This window comes from Metarhizium robertsii (genome assembly GCF_000187425.2).
Source record: "Metarhizium robertsii ARSEF 23 chromosome Unknown MAA_Scf_2, whole genome shotgun sequence".
Classification (NCBI taxonomy): Eukaryota; Fungi; Ascomycota; class Sordariomycetes; order Hypocreales; family Clavicipitaceae; genus Metarhizium; species Metarhizium robertsii.
The window spans coordinates 646,822-671,151 of NW_011942160.1; the positions used below are offsets into that span (position 1 = coordinate 646,822).

General features: G+C 54.2%; 8 protein-coding genes across 8 annotated transcripts; 4 read left to right on the top strand and 4 right to left on the bottom strand.

Annotated features, from left to right (window-relative positions):
* Nucleotides 1-1,961: 1,961 nt before the first annotated feature.
* MAA_07166 (uncharacterized protein) lies at nt 1,962-3,509 on the top strand (the record flags this gene model as incomplete). Its single annotated transcript, XM_007825164.2, has 6 exons — nt 1,962-2,153; nt 2,222-2,349; nt 2,421-2,520; nt 2,593-2,734; nt 2,799-3,007; nt 3,081-3,509. 6 exons carry the CDS (start codon nt 1,962-1,964, stop codon nt 3,507-3,509), a joined length of 1,200 nt encoding a protein of 399 aa, XP_007823355.2.
* A 705-nt stretch (nt 3,510-4,214) lies between these two features.
* Nucleotides 4,215-5,157, bottom strand: MAA_07167 (uncharacterized protein; the record flags this gene model as incomplete). Its single annotated transcript, XM_007825165.1, has 2 exons — nt 4,215-4,728; nt 4,787-5,157. The coding sequence occupies 2 exons, from the start codon at nt 5,155-5,157 to the stop codon at nt 4,215-4,217; spliced, it is 885 nt and encodes a 294-aa protein (XP_007823356.1).
* Nucleotides 5,158-9,210: 4,053 nt separating this feature from the next.
* On the top strand, nt 9,211-11,418 carry MAA_07168 (sulfur controller-2; the record flags this gene model as incomplete). Its single annotated transcript, XM_007825166.1, has 2 exons — nt 9,211-9,666; nt 9,730-11,418. 2 exons carry the CDS (start codon nt 9,211-9,213, stop codon nt 11,416-11,418), a joined length of 2,145 nt encoding a protein of 714 aa, XP_007823357.1.
* A 2,273-nt stretch (nt 11,419-13,691) lies between these two features.
* MAA_07169 (mitochondrial succinate-fumarate transporter-like protein) lies at nt 13,692-14,889 on the top strand (the record flags this gene model as incomplete). Its single annotated transcript, XM_007825167.2, has 4 exons — nt 13,692-13,746; nt 13,812-13,859; nt 13,933-14,647; nt 14,736-14,889. 4 exons carry the CDS (start codon nt 13,692-13,694, stop codon nt 14,887-14,889), a joined length of 972 nt encoding a protein of 323 aa, XP_007823358.2.
* Nucleotides 14,890-15,297: 408 nt separating this feature from the next.
* Nucleotides 15,298-16,382, bottom strand: MAA_07170 (Actin-binding, cofilin/tropomyosin type; the record flags this gene model as incomplete). The annotated part of the gene is made up of 2 exons (XM_007825168.1): nt 15,298-15,693; nt 15,750-16,382. 2 exons carry the CDS (start codon nt 16,380-16,382, stop codon nt 15,298-15,300), a joined length of 1,029 nt encoding a protein of 342 aa, XP_007823359.1.
* A 695-nt stretch (nt 16,383-17,077) lies between these two features.
* On the bottom strand, nt 17,078-18,363 carry MAA_10782 (uncharacterized protein; the record flags this gene model as incomplete). The annotated part of the gene is made up of 2 exons (XM_011412701.1): nt 17,078-18,098; nt 18,152-18,363. The coding sequence occupies 2 exons, from the start codon at nt 18,361-18,363 to the stop codon at nt 17,078-17,080; spliced, it is 1,233 nt and encodes a 410-aa protein (XP_011411003.1).
* Nucleotides 18,364-19,259: 896 nt separating this feature from the next.
* On the top strand, nt 19,260-20,246 carry MAA_07171 (Ribosomal protein S7e; the record flags this gene model as incomplete). Its single annotated transcript, XM_007825169.1, has 3 exons — nt 19,260-19,421; nt 19,740-19,822; nt 19,880-20,246. The coding sequence occupies 3 exons, from the start codon at nt 19,260-19,262 to the stop codon at nt 20,244-20,246; spliced, it is 612 nt and encodes a 203-aa protein (XP_007823360.1).
* A 258-nt stretch (nt 20,247-20,504) lies between these two features.
* MAA_07172 (dynactin subunit) lies at nt 20,505-21,845 on the bottom strand (the record flags this gene model as incomplete). The annotated part of the gene is made up of 1 exon (XM_007825170.1): nt 20,505-21,845. One exon carries the CDS (start codon nt 21,843-21,845, stop codon nt 20,505-20,507), a length of 1,341 nt encoding a protein of 446 aa, XP_007823361.1.
* Between the last annotated feature and the right edge of the window lie 2,485 nt (nt 21,846-24,330).

A 24,330-nucleotide genomic window follows, 5' to 3' on the forward strand; every position in this document is an offset into this window, starting at 1 on the left:
GGCATGAACAACTTCCCTTGAGTTTCTTCCGCTACAGGGATGGGACAACGTAAAACAGGAGGATGCACACTGGCACATGCGGCATTCGAGTTTCCCATGTATTGCCCGTACGTATGTATCCACCGAGGTCACATCGCTGTGAATGGTGCAACTCGCGCAACTCGGAGGATTTCTCCTAGCTCGGGCGGGAAGTCTCGTCTGGGAACAGGGCGCTCGGGACGAGACTGCAGTGAAATGGCGGCCGCAGGCGACGGCATGGAACGAAACGCCCAGCGAAACGCCGACGGAGGATATTCTTCTCGCATTGACGGCCCCGGCACGATCTAGTTGCCAGCGGGCCTCTGCTATGTCTGTCCATCACGACATAGAGCAGCCCGGCAGTATGTCGTCTGGTAGTAGTACGCAGGCCACGGCGCCCACCGCGTTGAGTCTGGTACGTAGTTCCGCCACCCACGCAAGAGTGCATTAATGCCAACTGGTACATCCGTCCAGTAGCTTCGCCCACGGACAGGGGCCGTCGTGAAATGTGCACAACTGGCCCCGGGGATGGGAGGCCTGGCGCCGCGCCTCGTAACTTTGAAGCCAGGAACCAGACTCGCGGCGACAGCCCCGGCATTAGCGTCAACTTCCTTCTGTCCCTCAACCCTGTCCACGCACGGCCAACATTACCTTTGCGCTTGACTCGTGGCGTCTGCGTGGAGAGAAGCTGCAAATTTCCCCGGCTTTTCGGCGTTTTCGTCCCATCAACAAGTCTGGCTTCGAGATGGGGTTGACCGAGGCATTTCCGTCTGCGAACCGGAAAGGCGTCGTGCGTCGTCCTCTTGGGGGAATCGTGGACACCAGGCCATGGCTCCGATGTTCCGATTTTGATCTGGTTTCGAGGATCGACGCGTCGGCTCCCGAGTTGCAAGACTGTGGGAGAGGCGGCCCTGGTCAAGTGCTGGGGATATTTGGTGCCAAGGGACACCAATGCCACACCATGAATCGGGGGGACATGTAACTTGCACAGTCGATATTGTATGTACGTCCTCCTCCCTACTCCATACATTGGTACATACATACATACATGTCTTGCCGTGCGTGTCGTCTGCAGGGTAGATGGTTCCTGGGGTCCCGTCACACATGATGCCGTGTCACGACGCTAGCAGGTTACGTTGCAGAATCTCTCTTCCATCAATGTCTGCTCTAGAGGCGTCAACTGTCAACTGTCAGCACTGAGCCCATTGGTGCCCATGGCAGCGCATGCCCTGTTGCCCACATGCAAGTACCGTCAACCGACCTTGCTGCTTCATCTCTCGATGGCGCCATCTGCCGGGGGTGCAATGCAGCCCGCCAGCATGCTACTCTCGACATCAATGCAGTTTCCACATTCTTAATCTAGTCCAACGCCCAAAAGGACTGTGCGCCGGCCTCGTCGGCAGCGGCGCCGAAACGAGCAGCCTCCCGCGCGGCACTGGTCCTGCTGTCTGTGCCTTTTGCCCCCTCGGCCAAGTTTGCCTTCTTCTTTCTTCTTCTAGACCCGGAATGGACGTGTAGATACGAACCGTCAATGGCACAGACAGTCTCCACCAGGGGACATGGAAACCTGCTCGCTTGCTCTCCGCCGGTGGAGATGAGATGCAAATCACTTGCCGGGATCGCAGATAACGCCACCAAACCTTGACCCCATGCCTGCTTACAACGAGCCAGGTTGGCGGGCCACGACTCCGACTCTTTGCTCTCCCTAGGAAAGGCTTGTAGCGAAATAAGTCGGCGGCAAGATTACTCCTCGCGTCCTGGGCCCCCCTGCTTCTGGCGTCGCACTCGGTGCCAAGTCCGGCTCGAGAGCAGAGCTTGGACGACGGAGAGACGATGGCGCTAATCGAGTCCGTTCAGGGTCTTAAACCCCCGGGAGGCCCTTCTCGTCCCGGGGTTTGCTCTCTTCTGGTGACGGTCCTTCTCGCGTACATGTCGATTTGGATATGGCGCCCGGCGACTCGTCTGATCCCGCCGCGCAGGCAGCGGCCGCGGCGGCATTTCACCGCTTCACCGTTGAGCTGTGGACGTTGTACGGCATCGGCGTCTTCGCGACCTTCCTGAGGACGTATGCTCGCATCCGGGCCGTGGGGGCTAGGAATCTACGCGCAGACGACTATCTCGTCTGGGTTGGCGTGGTGAGTCTACCGAGTAGCCTGCAAACGGCTTCAACTTGACTGACTGACTGTTGATGCCGGCTCTCAAGGCCTTCTACACTGCGCAGGCGGCGCTCGGTTATAGTATCGGCAATGTTGCTCACGGCCTGGCCAATAATGGCATGTCTGATGCCGAGCGCGTGGCCCTCTCACCCAGCAATCCCGAGTACCAGTCGAGGTATGTCGCCGGTGGGCTCTGTTGAATGAAGCGAGAAGCGAGAAGCTAATGGTCGTATTTGATGTCAATAGAGTGATTGGCTCCAAGATTCAGGTGGCCGGCTGGACAACCTATTCCCTCCTGATCGGCTTCTTGAAGCTATCCGTGCTCGCCTTCTACATCCGACTCACGGTACGGGTTCTTGTCTACGTTCATCGACGTGTCTACCTTTGCGGCGGCAGATTTTCTAACTCGCGTGGACAGGACGGGCTTGGGCGGCCGTACAAGATCCGCATCGTCATTGGATTCATACTCGTCATCGGGACAACCGTGGCCTGCATCCTCACCAACTTCCTCGCCTGCCGACCATTCAGCAAGTACTGGCAGATCAACCCGGACCCTGGGAGTAAGCTCATTCCGCCACGGCCTCCAATCCCGATGACGACCTTGTGCTAATCATGGCAAACTAGACGCATGCCAGGCGGCCGTCTCGCGGCCCATCATCTGGGTGTCCTTTGCGGCCAACGTCTGCACCGACATATACCTGATTCTGATCCCGCTCCCCATGCTCTGGGGATCCAGCCTGAAAACGATCAAGAAGATTGCCTCGACAATCGTCCTCGGGGCGGGCATCTTTGTCCTCGTGTGCGCGACGCTCAAGAGCGTCTTTGTTCTAGTGGTAAGCCTTTCCCCCTATCTTACAGAGATGTACACAGCCGCCTTGTCTGACCGCGCCGTCTCTTGTTTTGCAGGACACGGTCAACGGCGCCCAGCTCGCCGGCTCCTGGGGCACGAGGGAGGCCTTTGTGGCCGTCATCACGACCAACCTCCCCATGCTGTTCCCCCTGTTCCGGGTCTGGCTCGCGCCACTGTTCGGGAGCGCCCTGCGGTCGTCCAAGAAGTCGTACAAGTCGCCCACCGGCCTCGTGACGTTTGGAGGCGGCGGCGGCGCCGGCTCGTCCACGCCTCGCAACCGCCCGCGCACGGCGAACCCCATCACGGCAAACATGACGTTTAGCGAGAGCGAGGAACGCATCGTGGGGGCCATCAAGATGGATGTCGTGGGGGGCGCGCGGCCCTCGAACGCCATTGTCGTGTCGAACCAGGTCGAAGTCACGCACTCGGATAGGAATAGCCCGATGGACGGCCGCTACGCACAGCATACTCACGAACACTGGTGAGACGGACACGCAGGACAGACAAAGTTCGGAGAAGCAAGAGACTTGGGTAGAAGATTCATGCCAGCAAGGCTCGGTGTGTTGGTCCCGCCGTTGCTTCCACCACAAGTTGGGCTGGCGAGTTGCAAAACATGGTCGGGGAAGATACGAGCCCGCTGCTGCAAAGAGGTACGGCCGAGGTTCGCAGATTCTCAGAGTGTGCTCGATGAAACCCGGCTGCGAAGGGTGGTTCATGACTAGACAACGGCTTCGCGGGCAGGCCGGCAACGCACTCGTCAGGGGTTCACTCCGCGTGCCACGAAACGGCTTGTATGCCGCGCCCGAGAGATTGATGATTCCCCAAAAAGCCACATGCATGTATGTACAACGTACATTGGACGTGATGGACTCCCCTCACTGCAGGACAATGCTGGGCGGGAAGAAAAAAGTGTTGTTTGTAAAATAGTACGCCAATAGCGTTGTTGCTACCATTTCGTATGTCCGCGCACCCATGAAGATACATGTAATCACTTGGCCAGCTCGGCGTGTATACATTTACAATTAAAATATCAACAAGGTCCTCGTCGCAGTACACGCCGGCTCGATGTCCAAAACGCCAGCCAAACCTCGACCAACATGAATCCACGTAACGTACAGAAAGAAACTCTTCGTATTAAGCCCCGTTTACAAAAGTTGGCCCAGCAAATTAAACCCCCCTGATCGAGGTCCCTAACCGCAGGCACCCCATTCTCCGGCCGCCACCTCCCGGGCCTGCTTCGCGTGCCGCCGAGGTTTGTGAGGACAAGCCAAGCTGCAGCGGTAGGCCACGCCGCCGTCTTGCGAGCTCCTGTACGACTCCCGAGACAGCAGACACCCGTTGAACCTGTACACGGCCACGTCGAGCAACTGGTCACCGTCGCCGTCGTCCACGACAAGGTGCACTTTTCGCCGCTGGCTCGCGGGCGCCGCGATCCTCGTCGGCACGGGGGCCATGTCCGTCACCGGCGTGGCATTCACAAATACCCCCATGGACGCGCAGTCCACCGTCTGCCCCTGGACTCTTTCGCCCGCCGTGGAGGTCGGCGCTGGAGAAGAGGCACCGGCCGTGGTGGTCGCCTCGGCCTGGTGCGTGGCGGCGGCGGCGGTTTTGGCCTCTTGGGCCGCCGCCTCGGTCGCGGATGCCGGGAGCGCCGCCGAGGACGGCCTGCTGCCGGATATCATGGTGAAGCTGGTCCCGTTGGTTCTGTCACGTTCCGTCAGCAATTCTTGCCCCCGGCTGCGTTGGCCTTGACTCGACTTACCTGTTGGACGCGGTCTCGCTGCTGCTCCAGCCGGGGTTGATGTTGCTGTCGTGGATTCGGGCCACGACGGCCGCCACGATGAGCGACACGAGGACCGTGATGAAGATGGACGTCAGGAGGCGTATGCAGAGCGCTCGCCGGGCCTTGCGCCGGGCCTTGACGTCGTCCGGGTCGTCCTCCTCCTGGTACAGGGGCGGTGCTCGCTCGGCGCCGTACGCAGGAGGCTGCCGGGGGCTGGAGGGTATGCTCTCCGCCAGCGTCGAGTCGTCGGATGCCCGGAACGAGGAGCCGTTGTCGTTGCTGTCTGTGCCGCACATGCAGGTGCTTGCGCGCGGCGTTGGGTACCGTATCGGCGGGCCGTGGACGTCCATCGTGGCCTCGGCGGATGCGTGACTCTCTTGGCCACTTCAAAGCAGTGAGCGGCGCCGAGTGGAAAGATCTCTCGTTCTGCTTAGAACGTCTGGTGGTGTAGGGAGCGGCCAGGCATACTGCTGAAGCTCATGATGAAACTTCTGCCCAGTGCGGTGATAGTACTAATACAGGACGCCAACGACGGACTGCAAGGGGTCAAAAAGTAGAACCGGTGACGAGGCCTCTTTTTCTCTTTTGCCCTCTTGCCTCGCAGATGCGGCCTCCCACCTCTGGACAGCTTTGCCCTCCCCGTAAAAGAGAGGCGTCACGCCCGCGGCTTCACGCACTCTGGCTGGGCCGGTCACTGGAATGCACCGACGTCAGGAATGCTGGGTGTCTATGGAAAGCACCAACCACAACGCAAGGTGAGAGTCATTTCTTGCAAATTAGGAAATGGATAGAAAATCTTGGGGAGCTAATTCCTTTCATCTGGGTTACTAGGCCATGTCAGGGGACGGTTGAGCGAGGCGTGACCGTGACCGATGACCATTTGGGTGTAAGAGAATCGCTCAGGCTAATTAGGTTTTGAACTGATATCATACCTACAATCAATTCAATGCTGTCACGACTTGTTTCCATTGGGTGTCATGGCTGTCCCATGTTTCACTTCGTCACAGACGTGCCTGTGAACGAAAGGGCCTCGAACCGCGATGCTCGAGAGTGTAACCCGATCATTGCTCGCCGACCTGACCTGACCCGAATGGCAGGAAAATAACTTGCCAAGGGTCAAGAGACACAGACGAGTACCACGGGGGAAGCGCACATGGTCTTGAGTTCGGCCAGTTTTCGCAGTCATCTGGGCTCTGAAGCTGTACAAGACCACAGCAGGTCACGCAGGGTCTTGCTGGAAACATCGAGCTTTGCGACCGCGGGAGGTAAAAAAGCAAGAGGTTTTGCAACTTGGTGCTTTAGCTCAACGTCCGAGTTACTCCTGGAGATCTTATTTACCTGCCATCGGAACTTGTAACTGGCTAAACGAAAATTTGAAATCGCCGTTGTAGGATGGATCCGCCATCTTCGGTATGTTTACCAACTGTGAGCCGTCAAACTCGCATCCCCAGATTTTTGCCAATGCAACAATTCATAATCTCTTCGCTCTCCGCCTTGTTGCCGTTCATAACTTGCAGAAAACAAAGGTGAAACCTGCCGGATCATATTTTGGCCGGGCGGAAACTGCGAGCACCACTTGGGTATTTTGCTGCCGCCGAAGATCCGGCCAAGAAGAAAAGTCCATGTTTCTTTCTTTGCATTTGACGCTCCAAATTCCAATCCTGGTGTCAAAGCCATCAATTTCTTTACCCCCCCGCCGCTCGCAAGCCTGAGCCCTGCATGAGTGACTGATGGAGCATACGCACAAACATCTTGCAGAGATTGACCGCAGTCGGCGTTCCCAAACGAACGAAGTCGTTGAGAGTAGACTTTTTGGTTGACGAATCTTGACCAATTTCAAGGCTCCAGCTTTTGCGCCGTGAGAAATCGGCAGACGAAGATTAAGGCCAGTCTTGATATTGATACTGTCAGAAGACGGCAACCGCCCCGAGAAAGACTTTCGAGCACAGTTGAGGGGCATTCCAATCTTGAACTAGCCTCTGGCAGGGATATCTTTTTCTTGGCAAACATAGTGGACACGTAAATCTCCGTGTAAGCATCCCCCTGATGCTCCATCAGAAAGCGGTCTGATATCCTTGTCCCTGCTTGCCGTTATATGTATTTCCGATGACCAGCCAGTGTGTGAACTATCCTGAAACGATAAAAGAATCAATCCAGCATCTTAAATCTCCATGTTGACGCGGAAAGTTTAGTACGGCTTCCGCGCTTTTCCCCCTGAATCAAGGATACATGGTACATGTGATAAGCCGACGTACCAGGCATATATTTCGAGAAATTTCCTCATAATCCCGCCACGTATAGCTCTCTTATGCCAAACATGATGTTATTTGTGGAAAATTCCCATTTACCAGGGGAATACAGCCCTATCGAGCTCAGTTGTTTCGTTCATATCTGGCTCATGCCCTGCCGCTGTGCTTATTACAGGGGCGCGAATGCGTCATTGTCCAAAAGCGGCCGTCGCAAGTGGAAGAGGGCATTACGGCGATATTTTGAGTTGATCGGGCGAGGGCTTGTGAATACTTGTTGCCCATGCCTGAGCGTGGTGGTTACGTCGTGGCGGTTGCTACGTTCAGCAAGCTAACGGAGACTTTTTGCAGTTTAGAGAGGGAAATCCTCATCTCCCATATCCTTGCTCAAGAATAATGGAATATTTCTATATTCCCCGAGATAGGCGTGACCTCGGGGGTTCAGTCAAAGCCCAACAGCACAAGATCTAAGACCATTATAGGACGGCGAGGAGACTGGCCCTGGAAGCTTGTGAGGCGATTCAGATGTCGCGCAGGCCAAGCGCTTCGATGTGAGACAAGAATGTCACTAGATCTCACCATCGAAGAACTTCCATGGTTGGCAGGCAGGCACATGCTGTTGAGGTGAGCCGCGGCGTCGTAATCCCGGACAGCTCAGCAGCTGAAGCTGAGCCTTGATGACAGGGTGCTTTTTCTTTTTCTTAAAAATCTCACCAGAATGCCTGAAGAAGTTTTGGGCATCCACTATCGGCCGCAGTCCACGGCATTCCGAGGACATCATATCCTGGCCCCTGAAATACACCATCGCTGTGCCATAGCTTGGTTGTTTCACATGAACATTGCGGCAGATACCAGTCCAGTCCGTCACCGCCATGCTCGAAGACCGGCGTCGTGGACTGGCCAGGTGGCTAATCGTATCATCCCATCCAATAGCACCGAACCTATTATAGGGGATCTGCCCTGGTCGGCGTCGACATTTGGCCGCGAAACACGTCTTACAACATCGGCTTGAAAACGAGCCTCGCATCACCGAGCTGACAGGGTGCCCAGTCGAAGAGACTTGGAGCTCACCTTCGGATTCTTCGGAAGCCAAGGCAGAAGAATCCGTTCAAGTGCAACAAACTTCAAATAAGAGTCATTCACATATGATACGTATGCATCGTTCCATTAACCAAAGTCTCAGGGAGAGATGTCTCTAAAATAGGACGTGGGAATTGTCAAAGTTCTTGTCGCGTGAAGTCTTGCGCCATGGCCGTTTTGGGCCTGGTATGCGGAAGTGATTGGCCTAGGCACGGAGCTGCCCCCATCTGCGTCCTATTTTAGACTAGCTCGGTCATCTCTTGTGTGCCCTGGATGGCGCAATTGTGATGGCGAGATCACAAGTGGTTCCCGTCTCCAAGTGGCAACGAGCCTGATGAGCCGCATTTGCTGCTGGCGCACGTCATCGCTAGCGTGTTACTTGTCGGTTCTGCCAGGTCCGAAGCTTGGTGATGTGCAGGCTTGTCTGGGGCTGTAAACCCAGGCGCTAGGTTGATCGTCTGCATGTACTCCGTACGCGCATAGTCCGATTCTGAGCATTCAGTCGGTGAGGCTCCGGCACACACAAAATGTCACAGTAGAATAAATGAGAGGAAATGCCTTAGCAAATGGGACATATGAAATTGCGGAAAAGGAAGAAAGAACAAAGAAAAGAGCTCGTGTCAGTGGCTCGTGCTGCCAACTGTTAGCATCTGGCTCTTGCTCTCGAGCGGGTTCGGCGGTCGGTGGGACCCGAGAGCCGGTCGCAAGACGAGGCAGGAGCCACTTGGGTGCAGCGACTGCCATTTTGACTGGCACTGTGACTCGGGGAACCCCCGCTATCCGACGTCTGTCTGGTGCAAGTGGACTTGCCGCCACCGCTAGTCCTCGCAAACCTCGTGGTTCTGCTGCCATCATTTAGCAGCCGAACCGTAATTCAACATTCCGGCCCTCTGTTCCCTCGTCCATACTCGATCCTTCGATTGCCCTCTCCCCTTGTGCTTACAGTACACCTCTCCTAGAGCACGTCATCATCTTCCTGGCACGCATCACCGACGTGAAACACCCATGGCCTTGCACGGCCTCGACAGTATTTAGGCTTTTCTGTGCGCAATCCCCCCCCCCGAGACTCTCGCCGTCATGGAAACATTTGCGCACCTCAACGGCCACCGCCAGCATGCGTCTGCGGCATTGACTCCGAATCATGATCAAAACCACCTCTCCTCGTCCAATACTCGGGACGATATCGCGCCAGACCCTCTCGTAGAATCACCGAGCTCTCCCTCTCCCGACCTTCCTCCTGCCCAACAACCTTCTCGAGATAACTGCGACCGGAGGAGACCCCAAGAGGAGGATAATACCCGCCTCAAGAAGATGGCCTCCGAACTTGTGGTGAAGACGGTCAGCCCGTTTCTCAAGGAACACATCCCTGGACTTTATGCCCCCGTTGGAAAAGACAACACCAAGACTGGCGCAAAAAGTCCTGCAACCTGGACCCGCATCAAGGATCCCAATACTAAATTCTGTTATCGACATCGCCCTGATTCAAAGTGTCGCCGAGCAGCAGACGAGACCAAGATGGGCTTTATCCAAAGTGTAGGTTGCCTCCAATATTGCCAGACAAGACTATAAGGCATGAATTAACTCGTCTCTTCACAGGAACTCAACAGCCTCCCCACTGCCGACCAAGAAGCCATTACACATGTCTGGTCGCTTTTCTCTGCTGCGCCATCCAAGCAGCGAGAATTGATGTTGCAGGGAATCATCACCCAATGCTGCTTCCCCCAACTGTCCACCGTTTCTCGTGAAGTTCAGGAACAACTCAAGATCGACTTCCTCGCTGCCTTGCCGACGGAGCTGTCGTACAAGATTCTTAGTCATCTTGATACTGTTTCACTGTGTAAAGCTGCTCAAGTCAGTCGACGATGGCGCAGTTTAGCAGATGATGACGTCGTGTGGCACAGAATGTGCGAGCAACATATTGATAGAAAGTGCACCAAGTGCGGCTGGGGCCTGCCGCTCCTCGAAAAGAAGAAACTCATGGCCTGGAGCCGACATCAAACCGCCCATCACCGCCACGATCAGGCAGAACGCGCGGGGCCCTCTGTTGAGACAAATGGCCACCGTGCCGACTCTCCCGAATCGAACAAGCGATCGAACCCCAGCGGTGACGACGGGCCATCCAAGAGACCACGACTGAGTGGTCCTAGCAATTCTCGGTCTCATCTCGACAACGAGCGCAAGTTTCGCCCGTGGAAGGATGTCTACCGTGATCGATACAAGGTCGGGTTTAACTGGAAGACGGGGCGATGCACAATCAAAACGTTCAAGGGGCACGAGAACGGCGTCACCTGTCTTCAATTCGACCACAATATCTTGGCAACGGGCTCCTACGATACTACTATCAAGATTTGGAACATTGAGACTGGTGAAGTCATTCGGACGCTACGTGGTCATACCTCTACTGTTCGTTGCCTGCAGTTTGACGATTCCAAGCTGATTAGTGGGAGCTTCGACAAAACCATCAAGATTTGGAATTGGCAGACAGGGGAGTGTCTTAGCACTTTGCAATGTCATACCGAAGGTGTCTTGTCGGTTCACTTTGACGGATGCACGCTAGCCTCTGGATCAATCGACAAGACGGTCAAGATTTTCAGCTTTGGCAACAAGGAGACCTTCTCTCTGCGTGGCCATACAGATTGGGTCAACCACGTTCGAATTGACTCGCCATCGAGGACAGTGTTCTCCGCATCCGACGACATGACTGTGAAGTTGTGGGACCTGGATTCGAAGCAGTGCATCAAGACGTTCCGCGGGCACGTCGGCCAAGTACAGCAGGTGCTCCTAATGCCGCAGGACTTTGAGCCAGATGAAATCCCCAGTGACGACAAGGCCGACACCATCTCTGTACACAGCAATCGCAGCGCGACGCCAACGCCAATCCCAGAGCAGCCAGATGACTCGAGAGCATCATTCGGCTGTGGCTTTACGCATGACACCACAAGACCTCTGCCTCCACGATATATGTTGACGGGTGGTCTGGACAATACCGTCCGACTCTGGGACATTGTCACAGGCAAATGCATCAGGAGTATGTTTGGCCATGTCGAAGGTATCTGGGGTCTTGTGGGCGACACACTACGTGTCGTGACTGGTGCCAACGACTCCATGACCAAGATTTGGGAGCCTCGCTCTGGAAAGTGTGAGCGAAGTTTCACGGGCCATGCAGGGCCAGTTACTTGCGTTGGTCTCAGCGACAGCCGCATGGCCAGCGGCAGCGAAGACGGCGAAGTACGTCTGTACAGTTTCGAGGGTGAGACTCTCGAAGAACGAGGAACGCCATCATAATGACTATACCGATCTCAAAATCCATTTAGACGATGATCTCGGAGAAAAGGACAAAAAAAGGGGCGTCGCATTTCAACGTTTCGATCATGTTTGCTTGTGTTGCATAAATATCGCGGGCGTATTTAGGTGTTTGGTTTGAGATACCACCTGTATGCAGATGCAGATGCCTTCTTTTGTATAATGACATGTCCGACTAATGCCAGCATTCTGTGGTGTGTACGAAGCACTTGTAGGGCTTTTCAAACAGGAGATGCAGTCAAGAATGGCGTTTTGGGGGATAATTGGTACTTGGCACGGCGCATGGGCAGGTTGATATACTAGATAAAAATCCCAGGAATACATGCGTGTTCAACATGGGCGGTGCCTTGATTGGTGATGAGATGGTGTATTTTGTTATCCATGTAGAACAGAGACCATATTTATGCCAATGTGAGTCTTGGCCACCGCAAGAGTGGGATCTGCGGTGTGCCTTTTTCTCGAGTGGATGTATTGGCTCTCCTTGATTTGGCGCTTTGCCTGGGCGTCTGGTTCGTCGTTGATAATACGTGCTGGAACAAGTGTGGTTGCAGTTGCAGATTCTGCATGCGGTCTGGTGTAATAAGCTTGCATTCTTCCGGCCAAGGTCTATCACCGAGGGTATCTCGGTCACCGGTGCCTTGGCCGAGGAAGCGTTCTAGAAGACGAAACGCCCGACGGAGTTTTTGATTTGTTTAACGCTAAAAAGGGGCAATATGTGAATACCTAGGTCTCAAATGCGCTGCAAGCTTGGGACTGAAGCAGTGCGCGAGCGCTCCATCCATTCAAATGAGCCGCTCTCAATGTTTATTGCCGAGGTCTGCTAGACGCATAAAATCTACGTAATTTAATAAAAAATTATAAGACGTTTCTCTCTCTACATATCGACAAATTGCATGTCCCATCGCATGTCCCAACTTATCAATCTCGAAGCTCAAGGTAAACGTACCTCGGTAAAGGACGGCAACATTGAAGCCATTGGAGCCGGCAACCTGGCCAATTAGATGGCCGGAACCATCCAGGTACGGGGCACCCGATCCCTTCCGGCGCTTGGATACCACTTTGGGAGAGCAGCAATTTTGGCACCGCTGTCTTTTTTTTTTTTTTGTATACATCTGATCGATAATTACCCTCTGAGGCTGAACCATCCGCATGGAAAAGATGGCCTGTGGTCTCCTTTCATCCCAGGGCATCGGACAGCGTTGAAGTAACGGCAAAACGGGCTTTGGTTCAAGTCGAGGTAGCAAAAAAGGGACCCACCCCGCAACATCACAAGCTCGGCTTGCGGGTGTGGGGCTCGGGCTGGCTGTGGATTTTCATTTAGCTGGGGAAGAGACCCGACTAACTCTTGGCCAGGCGGGCAGACAAGGACGACGCAGCGAGAATGAAGAGCAGCATAGATATATTGTACATGAACATGCGCGAGTGTCGACCAGAACAAAAAGGTGTCACAAACTATTTCTCGGCAGAATAACGCCCACTATGCAAACTGCACGACCAGCCATGTCCGTCGGCCACATGGACCGTCACATCCAAGAGCCCTCCGCCCGTCCGGCATTCCCCAAACCGCCGGCCAGGACAAGGCCAATCTGACTCCGAGTGAGTAAAGTGGGGGCCCCGCGGCCCTCCTTGTCTTATTGACCTGCGTCCCCGATGCGTCACTCGCATCCCACAGCCGCGGGACAACCGAGCTTATACACAGCTCCCACGACCAAAAGCCACACACATTCTCTCACCACAGGGCAAGCAACGACTTCCCAGAGCCGGGTCCCCTTGGACGAGCTGGTCTTGTGACTGGCCAAGCGTACTCGGCCGCCCCAGCTAGTTCCACGTTTCTCCCCCAAATCTCCATGGCGCACCCGATCGCGCCCGCCACAGCCCAAGCCCAGAATCATATGTCAAAAGCCAAACGGCCCCGACATTTGCGCGTGTGACTCTTTTTGCTTTCCACGAGAGGGCATCTTGTTCCGGTTTTTTTTTTTGTAAACTCTCCCCTTTTCATATATTCCTTCAAGCTTCTCTGCCATTGCCGTCGGTCCAGTCATTGGGCTGTGCTGTCTCTTGGTCTTTTGCGCAAGGGTAGCGCCGGCATAGAGCGTCTTGCATGTGAAGCCCGCGACCTGTTCGGCTGTGACGCAACGAGCAAAACACCTTGCGACAGGCGCAACAGCGTTCGAGCCCGGCAATCCATTCCGTCGTCTGCGCCGTATTTCGAGGTCTTCAAAAAGAAACAGCAAGACTAGAAAACAGGTGTCGCCATGCCTCCCAGCGACAACAATCGCAAACCGCCGACGGCGGCAGTCAACCTCATCGGTTCGTGGGCCTGTCCGCCCGACAAAAGACGCAATTGAGTGCTAACCAGCAACGATTTCCCACAGCCGGAGGCGGCGCCGGCATGATGGAAGCCCTCGTGTGCCATCCACTGGGTACGTTTCCCCCCCCCAAACCGTGTTGACCAAGCACGCAGCGCAGCCGGACTGACACTCAGACGGGCCCCAGACACAATCAAGGTGCGCATGCAGCTCTCGCGGCGGGCGCGGCAGCCCGGCGCCCCCAAGCGCGGCTTCATCAAGACCGGTGTGGAAATCGTGCGCCGCGAGACGCCGCTCGGCCTGTACAAGGGCCTGGGCGCGGTGCTCACGGGCATCGTGCCCAAGATGGCGATCCGCTTCACCTCGTTCGAGGCGTACAAGCAGCTGCTCGCGGACCCGGCGACGGGCCGGGTCTCGGGCCAGGCGACCTTCGCGGCCGGGCTCGCGGCGGGCGTCACCGAGGCCGTCGCCGTCGTCACCCCCATGGAGGTCATCAAGATCCGGCTCCAGGCGCAGCACCACTCCATGGCCGACCCGCTCGACGTGCCCAAGTACCGCAACGCCGCGCACGCCCTGTACACGGTCGTCCGCGAGGAGGGCTTCGGCGCGCTCTACCGCGGCGTCAGCCTGACCGCCCTGCGCCAGGGCACCAACCAGGCCGTCAACTTCACCGCCTACAGCTACTTTAAGGTCTGGCTCAAGGAGTGGCAGCCCCCGTACGCGGACGCCGGCACCAACCTGCCCAGCTGGCAGACCACCCTCATCGGCCTCGTCTCCGGCGCCATGGGGCCCCTGAGCAACGCACCCATCGACACCATCAAGACGCGCCTGCAGAAGACGCCTGCCCAGCCGGGCGTGGGCGCCTGGGCGAGGATAGCCGCCATCTCCGCCGACATGTTCAAGTGGGTTTTCACTTTAATTTATTCATTTATTTTTATTATATTTTTTGACAACCGCCTTCTCGTGCTAACCACTTCACACCCCTCGCAGGCAAGAGGGCTTCCACGCCTTCTACAAGGGCATCACCCCGCGCATCATGCGTGTCGCCCCCGGCCAGGCCGTCACCTTTACCGTCTACGAGTTCCTGAGACAGCGCATCGAGAGGAGCAACCTGTCTTTTGTTGGCGGAAACTACGAGGAGTAAAAAAGGGCCAACACTGACACATCAATCACACTTGACATGGTCCCGTGCACAAACGGAATAGAGCTCTCGGACATAGGGGCAGCCCTCCACAACCCAAACCTAGACGTCGAGGCGCGCCGAGGAACATGACTGATGCATATTGCAAAGGTGCCATAACGTGGTTTTGTTTTGGTATTGATTATTTTTGTTTCCACGCTTGTCATGGCTCATGCCGCCTTATTTTGCATAGAGGAGGGGCCGTACGGAGGAATGGATGTTTGCATTTTCATAATCGATATCTCGAGTGGGAAATATCCCCCGTCACTTATAGCAAATTGGATGCGGTTTTTTAATTATTACTTCTTCCATCGCCGTATTCGTCCTTGTCTAAAAGCGCACGCGCGCCGCCCCGTGTGTCGACCCAGTAAATCACCGACCCGGCCGCTTGGGCCTGCTGAACCCCGACCTGGCCGTAGTCTTGGGGTGCAAATCATCCATCACCGACTGCTCCGTGATTTCGCTGGGCTCCTCGACTTCAAACTTCTTCTCCAGGCTCAAGCCGGCCTCCTTGTCCGCAATTTCCAGCACCGCTCGCTTCATCAACGGGTAGAGCATGCGTTTCTTGATGGACTTGTTGCCGGCCGTCAGTGGGCACGTGTAGAAGAAGAGGATTGGCGACTGCTCCGCGCCATTGTGCGTGTGTTTGAATCTGTAAAACGTGAACCGGGGCTCCGTCGTGGAAATCGCCTTGGCCAGCTCGGCAATGGACGCTGGCCGAGGTGATTCGGGGAGCAGCTCCACGGATTCGCTCTCGGGGTTGATTTTCTGCCCTCTTGTCAGCCTGCTTTCCCTGCGGATTCTCCATTCGCCTTTGCACTCACCAGCATGGCCACCACGCGTCCGTCGTCCTGCCCCAGATCCTTCAAAGCGGCCACGGCGTCCTCCGCTACGGGCATGGCAAAGCTCTTGCTCAGGTGAATTTCCCTCGTTCCTGTACCGGATCCCGCCTCCTGCTCGGCACGCTTGACCTCGCCCAGGGTGCGTTCTTCCTCGGTCAGCGGAGCTGCAAGTTCGGTGTGCGCGTCGTGCTTCTTGAACCCGCTTTCACTTAGTTCGTCTGTAGTCGTTACGAATATCGTCTCTCTGAAATGCTCGGAGCCCAGCTCCCGGACAAGTGTCAGTCTTGTAGATGCAAACAGCATCTTCTGCCGTACGTGCGCAGTGTCTGGAACGTAAGATATTGCTGTCAGACGTGGGATGTCATCGTATCGACGAAGTAGGATGTAGAGGGGAACGTTGGGTTCCAGATGGCTCTGTAAGCTCCCAAGGTTTTCAAGGAATGAGGGTCCCTGGGATGGAAGAGTCGTAAGGGGTACCAATGACTCCTTTTCGATGCCAACAATCAGGCCAAAGGTCGACGGCGAGGAGAGCAACGAGTTGAACTCGGCTTGGAGCTCCTGCGAGGCTGTAAACAGTACGTCAGCAGCTTTCCCGGCGCGGCTGGGTCCGAGCATGTCTACCTGAAATCCCAGATTGCATCTTGAACTGATTCCCAGCGTATCAACGCAAGCCTGGTAGTAGCAGTGGTCACAACTCCCGCTCTGGTCTGGTTGCAGCAGAGGAATACGCTCACTGATTGCGTAGGTGGGGGGTAGACCGACCGTTGCCCCGCTACGCTGAGGACCATCCGATGATGCATTGCTGTGGCGGAGCTGTCTTACCCTGAACAGAAAACTTGGCGTGCCAACATGTTTTATTTTGATTTTCCACCATTTCACCGTCATGATTTCCAGAATATTTATATATTATAAGCAATGTGTTTTGAAGACTTTTCTTATATCCCTGTAGTCTCTCAGCTAGTAATCTAAAGTGCTTAGCACTTTGAGATGCAATATTTGGAGCGGCGGTGCGGGCACCCTCAAACAACTGCGGGACACACTGGTTCCAGATCAAACATAGCTTTCATCCATGACAAGGGCGGATACAAGATAGGTATATTTTAGCATTAGGTACAACTCGCAACAGACATTAGACAGTGGTTCTAGAATAAATACTTTACGACCACTCAGAGGTACTACGTAGCTTTCAACTTTCACTCCAGCTATCAACCAACGTCCAAAACTGGCCCAAAAAGAACTAATCGAGATGCTTGCTGCCTCATTGCATGTCATATATCCGTGGCAAAGGAACGTACATTCTCTTACTTTGCTTACATGATGATTGCCGCAATCAAAGCCAATCCTCCAATGGTCGCCAGCGGCGGGACCATGCTGTGGGTGGAATCTGAGCCTGGTACCTGGGCTGGAACCGGTGGCTGTCCAGTTGGGTCGACAACATCCGAAGGACGAGACCAGAGAGTGCTTATTGAAGGGCGGTCTGGATGGTCCTGGCTTGGACCTGGGACGCTGCTAGCTGTGGCCTCAGGATCCTGCTCCTTTTGTGAGCTGTATGGATCCGAATACGACTGGGGAGATGGAACAGGCAATGTCGCGGGCTTTGCCTCTGACGTAGTGGCCTCTGATGTAGTGGCTTCTGATGTAGTGCCCACCGACGTAGTGGCTTCCGACGTAGTGGCCTCCGGTGTAGTGGCCTCTGGCGTAGCGGCATCCGATGTATACACTGGAAGAGAGACAGTCGTTGTTCCATACGGAACCGGGACGCCAGAGCTGGGAGCAGGAATGGAAGAATCTTCGTCACACGTCGTGATGGGTGGTGCCACAGTTGGTTCCTCAGTTGCTGAGCTTTGTTCATCAGGACACGAGGTAGTGAGCCTAGCTGGGGCAGGAGGCATTTCACTAGGAGTTGTAACGGTCGCAGGACTGGAAGACAACACAAAAGTGAACGTTGTAGGTATTCCAGGCGCTGATCCAACAGGCGTGATGATACCTCCAGCTGGTTGTTCAGTCGTTGGTATTCCAGGTGCTGACCCAACAGGCGTAATGAGACCTCCAGCTGGTTGTTCAGTCACCGGGCCCTGGTCAGATGTGGTGCAATCCTCAGAACTGATTAAAGTGATTGGCAGAGCGAAGGTAGAAGTTGTATGTATGGTTTCAATCTGAGGCTGCTGGCTAGCTGCTTCTGTCTTCGTGTAGACATTGGCAATTGCGGGACCTTCAGCTGGGCAAATGCTCCCGCACATGCCATGGTTTGGATCTCCCAAGCATGGAGTATTGCAAGCTCTCTCATCGAGGGACTTGATGGCGTTGGCGTCATCTCCGCAACGACAATCCCTAGAAACGTCAGACATGAATAGATTCCCACAGGTCGTATTCTTCAGACTCACTCTGGGAACAAAGCAGCAAATTGATGACCTAGACAGGCCCACTGGCACATTTCCGGAGTAATAGGCTGGGCACTTAGAAGCACAGGCGGTGTAAAGCATGACATATCAACAGAAGAGCATCCTTGATATGCAAAGGAGTCGATGGCATGGTTACCCTGAGCCAGCACCGTGGCAGCCGCACCCAAGGCAAGAAGCAGCGTCGAAGCACCCATTTTAGGTTCGTACAGTGCAACAGTTCAAGGTGACGAGGACTTCAAGGGTGAAGTGAAAGCCTGGCTCAAGTATTGAGGAAAGGGGCTATGAATAAGGACCTGAATGAGGGACAGAGGTCGGAAATGGTTGGAAAGGATATGAGATGGGGAGAGGATGAGTTTGGAGTACGATCCTTTATTGAGACGAAAGAACAGGAGACGACTGTTACAGCTGGAAAGAGCACGGAAGTTCGAAGAAGTAACAGCTGCTGTTTCGCCAGGCATCTTAAAGGAAGGAGCAGTGGTTCACTAGGGCCATGCTATCCGTCGCCAGCTGCCAAAATCCATAGCCTTGCCATGACAGCTGCCAGTTATTCTAAAGGTAAGGCCTAATTTTACATACCGGGTCCTTAAACTCCCACTGACTGAATTGTACATTGAAGCGAGCCAATTGACACCTAGGCCATAAATACCAAGGTCGTCGGGTTACTCGCATGATACGATGCCAGTCTTGAGATTGAGGAGACATTCACCCATCATCTGCAAACTGAGGGCCTGTGACTTGGAAATAAGAATCCCATATCCACCCTAAGGATTTTAGGGAGAAATGATCAGATTGATTGATTCTCAAAAGGCAACAGGCAGAATCCATACCATAATAGCTAATATCGTCGTCGCACGAGAGGTTTTGCTGCGCGCATGCATGGCGTTGAATTGCTCTGGGAGGGGCGGTCGGAGTGCTTGTGCCTGTCACGTGAAGTATCCTGTGATCGCCATAGACAGGATCCAGTTCCTAGCCCCACCTTTGTCAGGGCACGAAAGCCCCAATTTAGCGAACTACTCCAATTGTGCAAAACTTCTTGACCGTTTCATCACTTGTCTGTACTCACCAACATCGTTGTGCACCACCAGTCAAGATGAGCGCCCAGGCCCTGAACAAGATCGCCCCCAACAGCCCTTCGCGGCAGAACCCCTCGGAGCTTGAGCAGAACATTGCTCAGGCTCTCTACGATCTCGAGACCAACACTGCCGACCTCAAGGTTGCCCTGCGACCTCTGCAGTTCGTCTCCGCCCGCGAGGTGAGAACTTGAAAATGAAATAAAATTAGATCCTTGGCCTAGGCGCCTTTCGAGATCCTGTTCCCAAAAGGAAACTATACAATGGCTACGACGAGCGTCCTCTGAAGTATTAAAGACGATTGGAGCCATCACCCGGCTACGACGGCGAGTTGGAAGAAAAATTGTGCATCAGGCTAGAAATAGTCTATTGCAAGACTCTACAACCTTCGTTTTGGGGATGCTCGCCGGAGCCAGCGTACAATTGACTTCTGGAACAGGACGGGAAGCGGTCCAAGGCTATGTCCTGGAGCTCGCATGCTGACTTTGGGTCTTGATTAGATCGAAGTTGGCCACGGCAAGAAGGCTGTTGTCATCTTTGTCCCCGTCCCTTCCCTGCAGGGCTTCCACCGTGTTCAGCAGCGGTAAGTTTGCTCGCTTCCCTCACAGCCAGCCTCGGGACCGGTACTAACCCGCTGCAGCCTGACGCGTGAGCTCGAGAAGAAGTTCTCTGACCGCCACGTCTTGATCCTCGCCTCGCGCCGCATCTTGCCTCGCCCCAAGCGATCTGCTCGCTCCCGCAACACCCAGAAGCAGAAGCGCCCCCGTTCCCGCACCCTGACCGCCGTCCACGACGCCATCCTGGCCGATCTGTGCTTCCCTGTCGAGATCGTCGGCAAGCGTATCCGCACCAAGGAGGACGGCAGCAAGCTGCTCAAGGTCCTTCTTGACGAGAAGGAGCGCGTCGGTGTTGACTACAGACTCGACACCTACGCCGAGGTTTACCGCCGTCTTACCGGCCGCAATGTGAACTTCGAGTTCCCTCAGGTCGCCAGCGCTGAGCTCTAAACCGAAAAGTGGAATTTTCTTTAAGCATTGGGCATGGCAATCTCGGGGTTCGGGAGATGCTGGGTATATTTTCATCTGTCACAATTCGATGGCTGGTCAAAAAATGGGGCTTTTGGCGTCTTAATGATTATGGTAGCTTGATAATGACACAGGCTGCTTCATGATATTTATTGATCAATCACCGACCACTTGTTGTCGTGCCCATAAAAAACCATTTTTCTCCGACAGGGTATCTGAATCTATTCGTGCTGTGCCAACTCACTCGTGACTGATGCGTCCCACGCCAAGAACACACCAATATGCCAGTTCCCTCTTCTCCTTGGCTTCTTTATCCTTTCCATGCGCCGAGACCATGTCATGCTGGGCATCCGCCTCCCACTCCATCCGTATAAACATTGGTATCTCCAGAATGTCCTCGTCTTCTTTCAGGGGACTATCGTCCACGTCGTCCTTATCCTTTCCGAGTAGAGTTTGATGCTCTGGCCGTAGGGATGCTGGGACGACTTCGAGTATGATGCTCACCCAGTTACGTCCCCTTTCCCATATTTTTGCTGTTTCTCCTTGGCCAGCACCTTCATCTCTTTTGCGACCATTGTCTCTCCCCTCGTCTTTCAAAGCGTCGTCCCACATGTCGGTGTTAGCGTCAACTTCAAATTCGGGACACAAAACGGTGACTTTGCTAGCAAATCTCCCAGGTGTGGTGTTTGACGTTGCTAGCGTCACCTTGATGCTTTCAAAGAGTGGGTTTTTGAAGGTCAGAATATACTGATACGGTTTGAGCGGTGTCAATGGTGCCTCGTCGTTGACGGCTGGCCGAGATGTGACTGGTACAGGCGCTGCAGTTGGATGCATAGGACGAATAGTGATGGTAGGGATGTAGGACTTTGCCACCAGCCGAATTTTAAACCTTGTAGACGCGACTTTGCTCTCAGGTTTGGAGATGATGTGACGACAAGCAGGGCAGCGCTTAGAGCGCTTAGTACGCAGCAGATACGGTATGGGTCGTAGCTCATCTTGAAAGCGTCCCGCCGAGACCTGGTGGGCACGCTGCTCCGAGGAGGTGGTGGCTTGCCATCCGTCGTTGGTCAACTTCTTGATCATGCTTGATTCGTCCAATTGGGCCAATTTGAGGCCTTCCTCTGAGTTTAGTGCCTCGCGCATAATATCAGCTGGACCCTGCTGCATACGTCCTGGATGACCACGGCCGGTGTAAAGTGACATTATCCTCGACAAGGCGGCCGGTGAGGAAAATCCTATACTGTCTTGCAACGTCATACCGCCAAGAGAGGGGTTTGAATCTGCCAACTGTTCCTGATAAAAAGCCCTCAAGCTTGCGAACTGCAAATCGCGGTCGACCTCATCGTCCGGCAGCGGTGGTTCATCTGGATTCTCCTTTCGCCTCTCCTTAACATCCCTAATGGTGATCTTTGGCGAACCGCCATTATTCAACTTGCCAAGTTGCGAGTGGATACCGCTGGGCCGGTCGAATTTGATTCCAACGTCGGTAGAAGACCAGTTACAATACTGGCAGAACAAGGCATACGGGCCGCCATTTGAGCTTGGCTGGCCCTCGGGAGAAAGCAGGTTGTCATCCGACATTGGCTGGATTGCGCTAACCTGCAGCGGCCCAATACATATTGGACATTGATAGCAGCTTCGTGTGCACCTTGGATGCAATGTTAGTTTCTAAATGAAGCGCCCAATTCTCCATTCGCAATCTATATACCTGTTGCCCTCGCTTCGCAGGTTGCTGCTAGGAACTTCGAACAGGCAATTCGGACAGTAGTACGTTACAGTCTCCTCTGTAACACATCTCGGACACCGTATCTGCTGGCAATCTTCGCAGTACAGCAGATATTCTAGCGGGTATAAACTGTAGTTTGATCGCGGGGCTCGTGGATCGAAAGTTCGCTCGTCATCGTCGAGATCCTCGCTCGCTAACGCATTGCCGCGATCGGCGGCCGATTGGTCTGAACACGGGCATTGAATATATGTGTACGGAGTTGGATACGCCATCTCTGAACGAGCACCTCCATCCGCTGTGGGCGTTAACCAGAGGTCGTTTTCATTCTAGGATTTTGGGTCTAGATGAGTTACGCAACCAAACTGGTGTGAGTGCGACACCTAATACAGCAAGGTACAACCTACCCCGTAGCTCCACCGACTAGCACCGCGGATCAAGGTGAGTTCCGGCTTCATGTCCCTTGTCAGGTGACTGACTGGCCAGTCAGTATCCTTCTGTTCCTGAGTCTAGCCACCCGCCACAGTGCTTCCATGATTTTGTATCGTCAGCTCCATCAAGCGTCTAGTATTGAGATACAGAGTGTTTGATATTGAAAATTTTATCTCTGCCAACTGTTTCTTGATACATAATGACGTTTTCTGACTCAACTTCAGCAGACTTTTTGAAGCTAGGTCTTCCGACTGACCCTATTTTCCAATAATCAACAATCCGCCCGAATGGATTGCCTCGATGGCGCTGGATAAGGGCGGCCAAGTCATGCAGACACGACAGACGCATGCAAGAAATCGACATCACGTCGTGCCATCATACTCTATCTGTGAGAAACATGGCTTGGCTTGGCAGATGCTTTTGCCATCTATTCGCGGCGTTGGAAACAATCTGGCTTCTTTGGACCAGACAATCTCTAATTAACGTCGGGCAAGCAAGTGTAAAATGAATACACTGAAGATGATGCAGGGCCCCAGTCGGGCTGGTTGGTCGGACGGCGCAACAGTTCCATCGTGAGTGCGCTGACCCCAGTCAAATCAGGGCATGTCTTGCAACAGGGTGCCTCCTCAACTGATGTATTCTCTCGGCGACCAGACCCGATTTTGCCTGGCAATCTAGCTATGACCGGGAACGGACGAAGAACCTAGTCATGCCTCGCATCTGGGAGACAGTAATGAAAGAGACATCACCACCCAGCTCTTGAATGAGGATACAAGTCTCTGCAAGAAAATGGCCCGAAATGAAATCATGAAACAAGGCGATGGTGTTTCTATTGAGTTCTGCGCTATTACGGATGCATACCGCTAATAACGCATGGTGTAGTAATGGGAAATGAAGACTGGCGCCACGAGTGGCTGCTTTCAGCCTCCCGTTTGGCTTTGGGTCAACGGTGTGGTTTCTGGTGTGCGCTTGATCGGCAAGCTTGCGCGAGGCTGGGAGACAAATCGTCTCACTCACGTTGAACCTTAAAAATAGCTCGTGGTGAGAGGCCCGAGGCCGCTTCTGTCCTCTCACGTCTCAAATCCGTCTCGACAAGCTCTTGCAGCAGATAAACCAGTTTCTTCATTATGCCGAAGACGGGACACGGCCCTTGAAGCTGGGAGAATGACTATGTTGGAGCCTGAGCGGCTGCGGTGACACGGCCATGACGAAATACACGACGCACACCGTCTGTCTTGCGTCCGTCCATGCCGGTATTGCGCTACCATTGTTGCCAATCAATTCCGCACAAGTCGCCACCATGCTACGGCGTAGAGATTGGTGAGCAGGTTATTGATTAGCGCCAAACAGTTCATCATAGCTCACCCCTGCAATCGTACCTTGTGTGTGGACCAGCCTCTTGGAGGATGAAGTACCTTTGCACGGAGTAGAGTGTGTAGGTATTGATGCTGAGGCAATGGGTGTCTTGGGCTCTCGCACGGGGCAGAAACAAAGAAGGCCGAAGGTGTTTGGAATCACCAAGTTGCGAGTCTACAATTGCTTTTGCTACCGAGGCAGAAGCACGAGGTTATTTTGCCCACCAACTCTTGACATCTACTACTACGGAGTACTTCTATCCCACCCCGTACCAGGACCAGTGTCGCCGTATCTGTGGCTCATTTGCCGCCAAGATACTGTGGGCCGGTACATTAAAGATGTGCATGGGCCGGACATGGGCATCGTGATGGACCATGTTCACGACAGGACGTCGAATTCCGGCGACCCATGTGCACTAAGCAGTGGTGGGCTTAATTGGGACCACGTTCTTGTCCAGCTCGAATATGACACAAGTCTCCCTGATAACCTGGTCTAGTTGCTGTCCCGCCGTGGGGGGGTCAAGTTTCATCACGAAGATTTTGTGTGTTCTCGGAC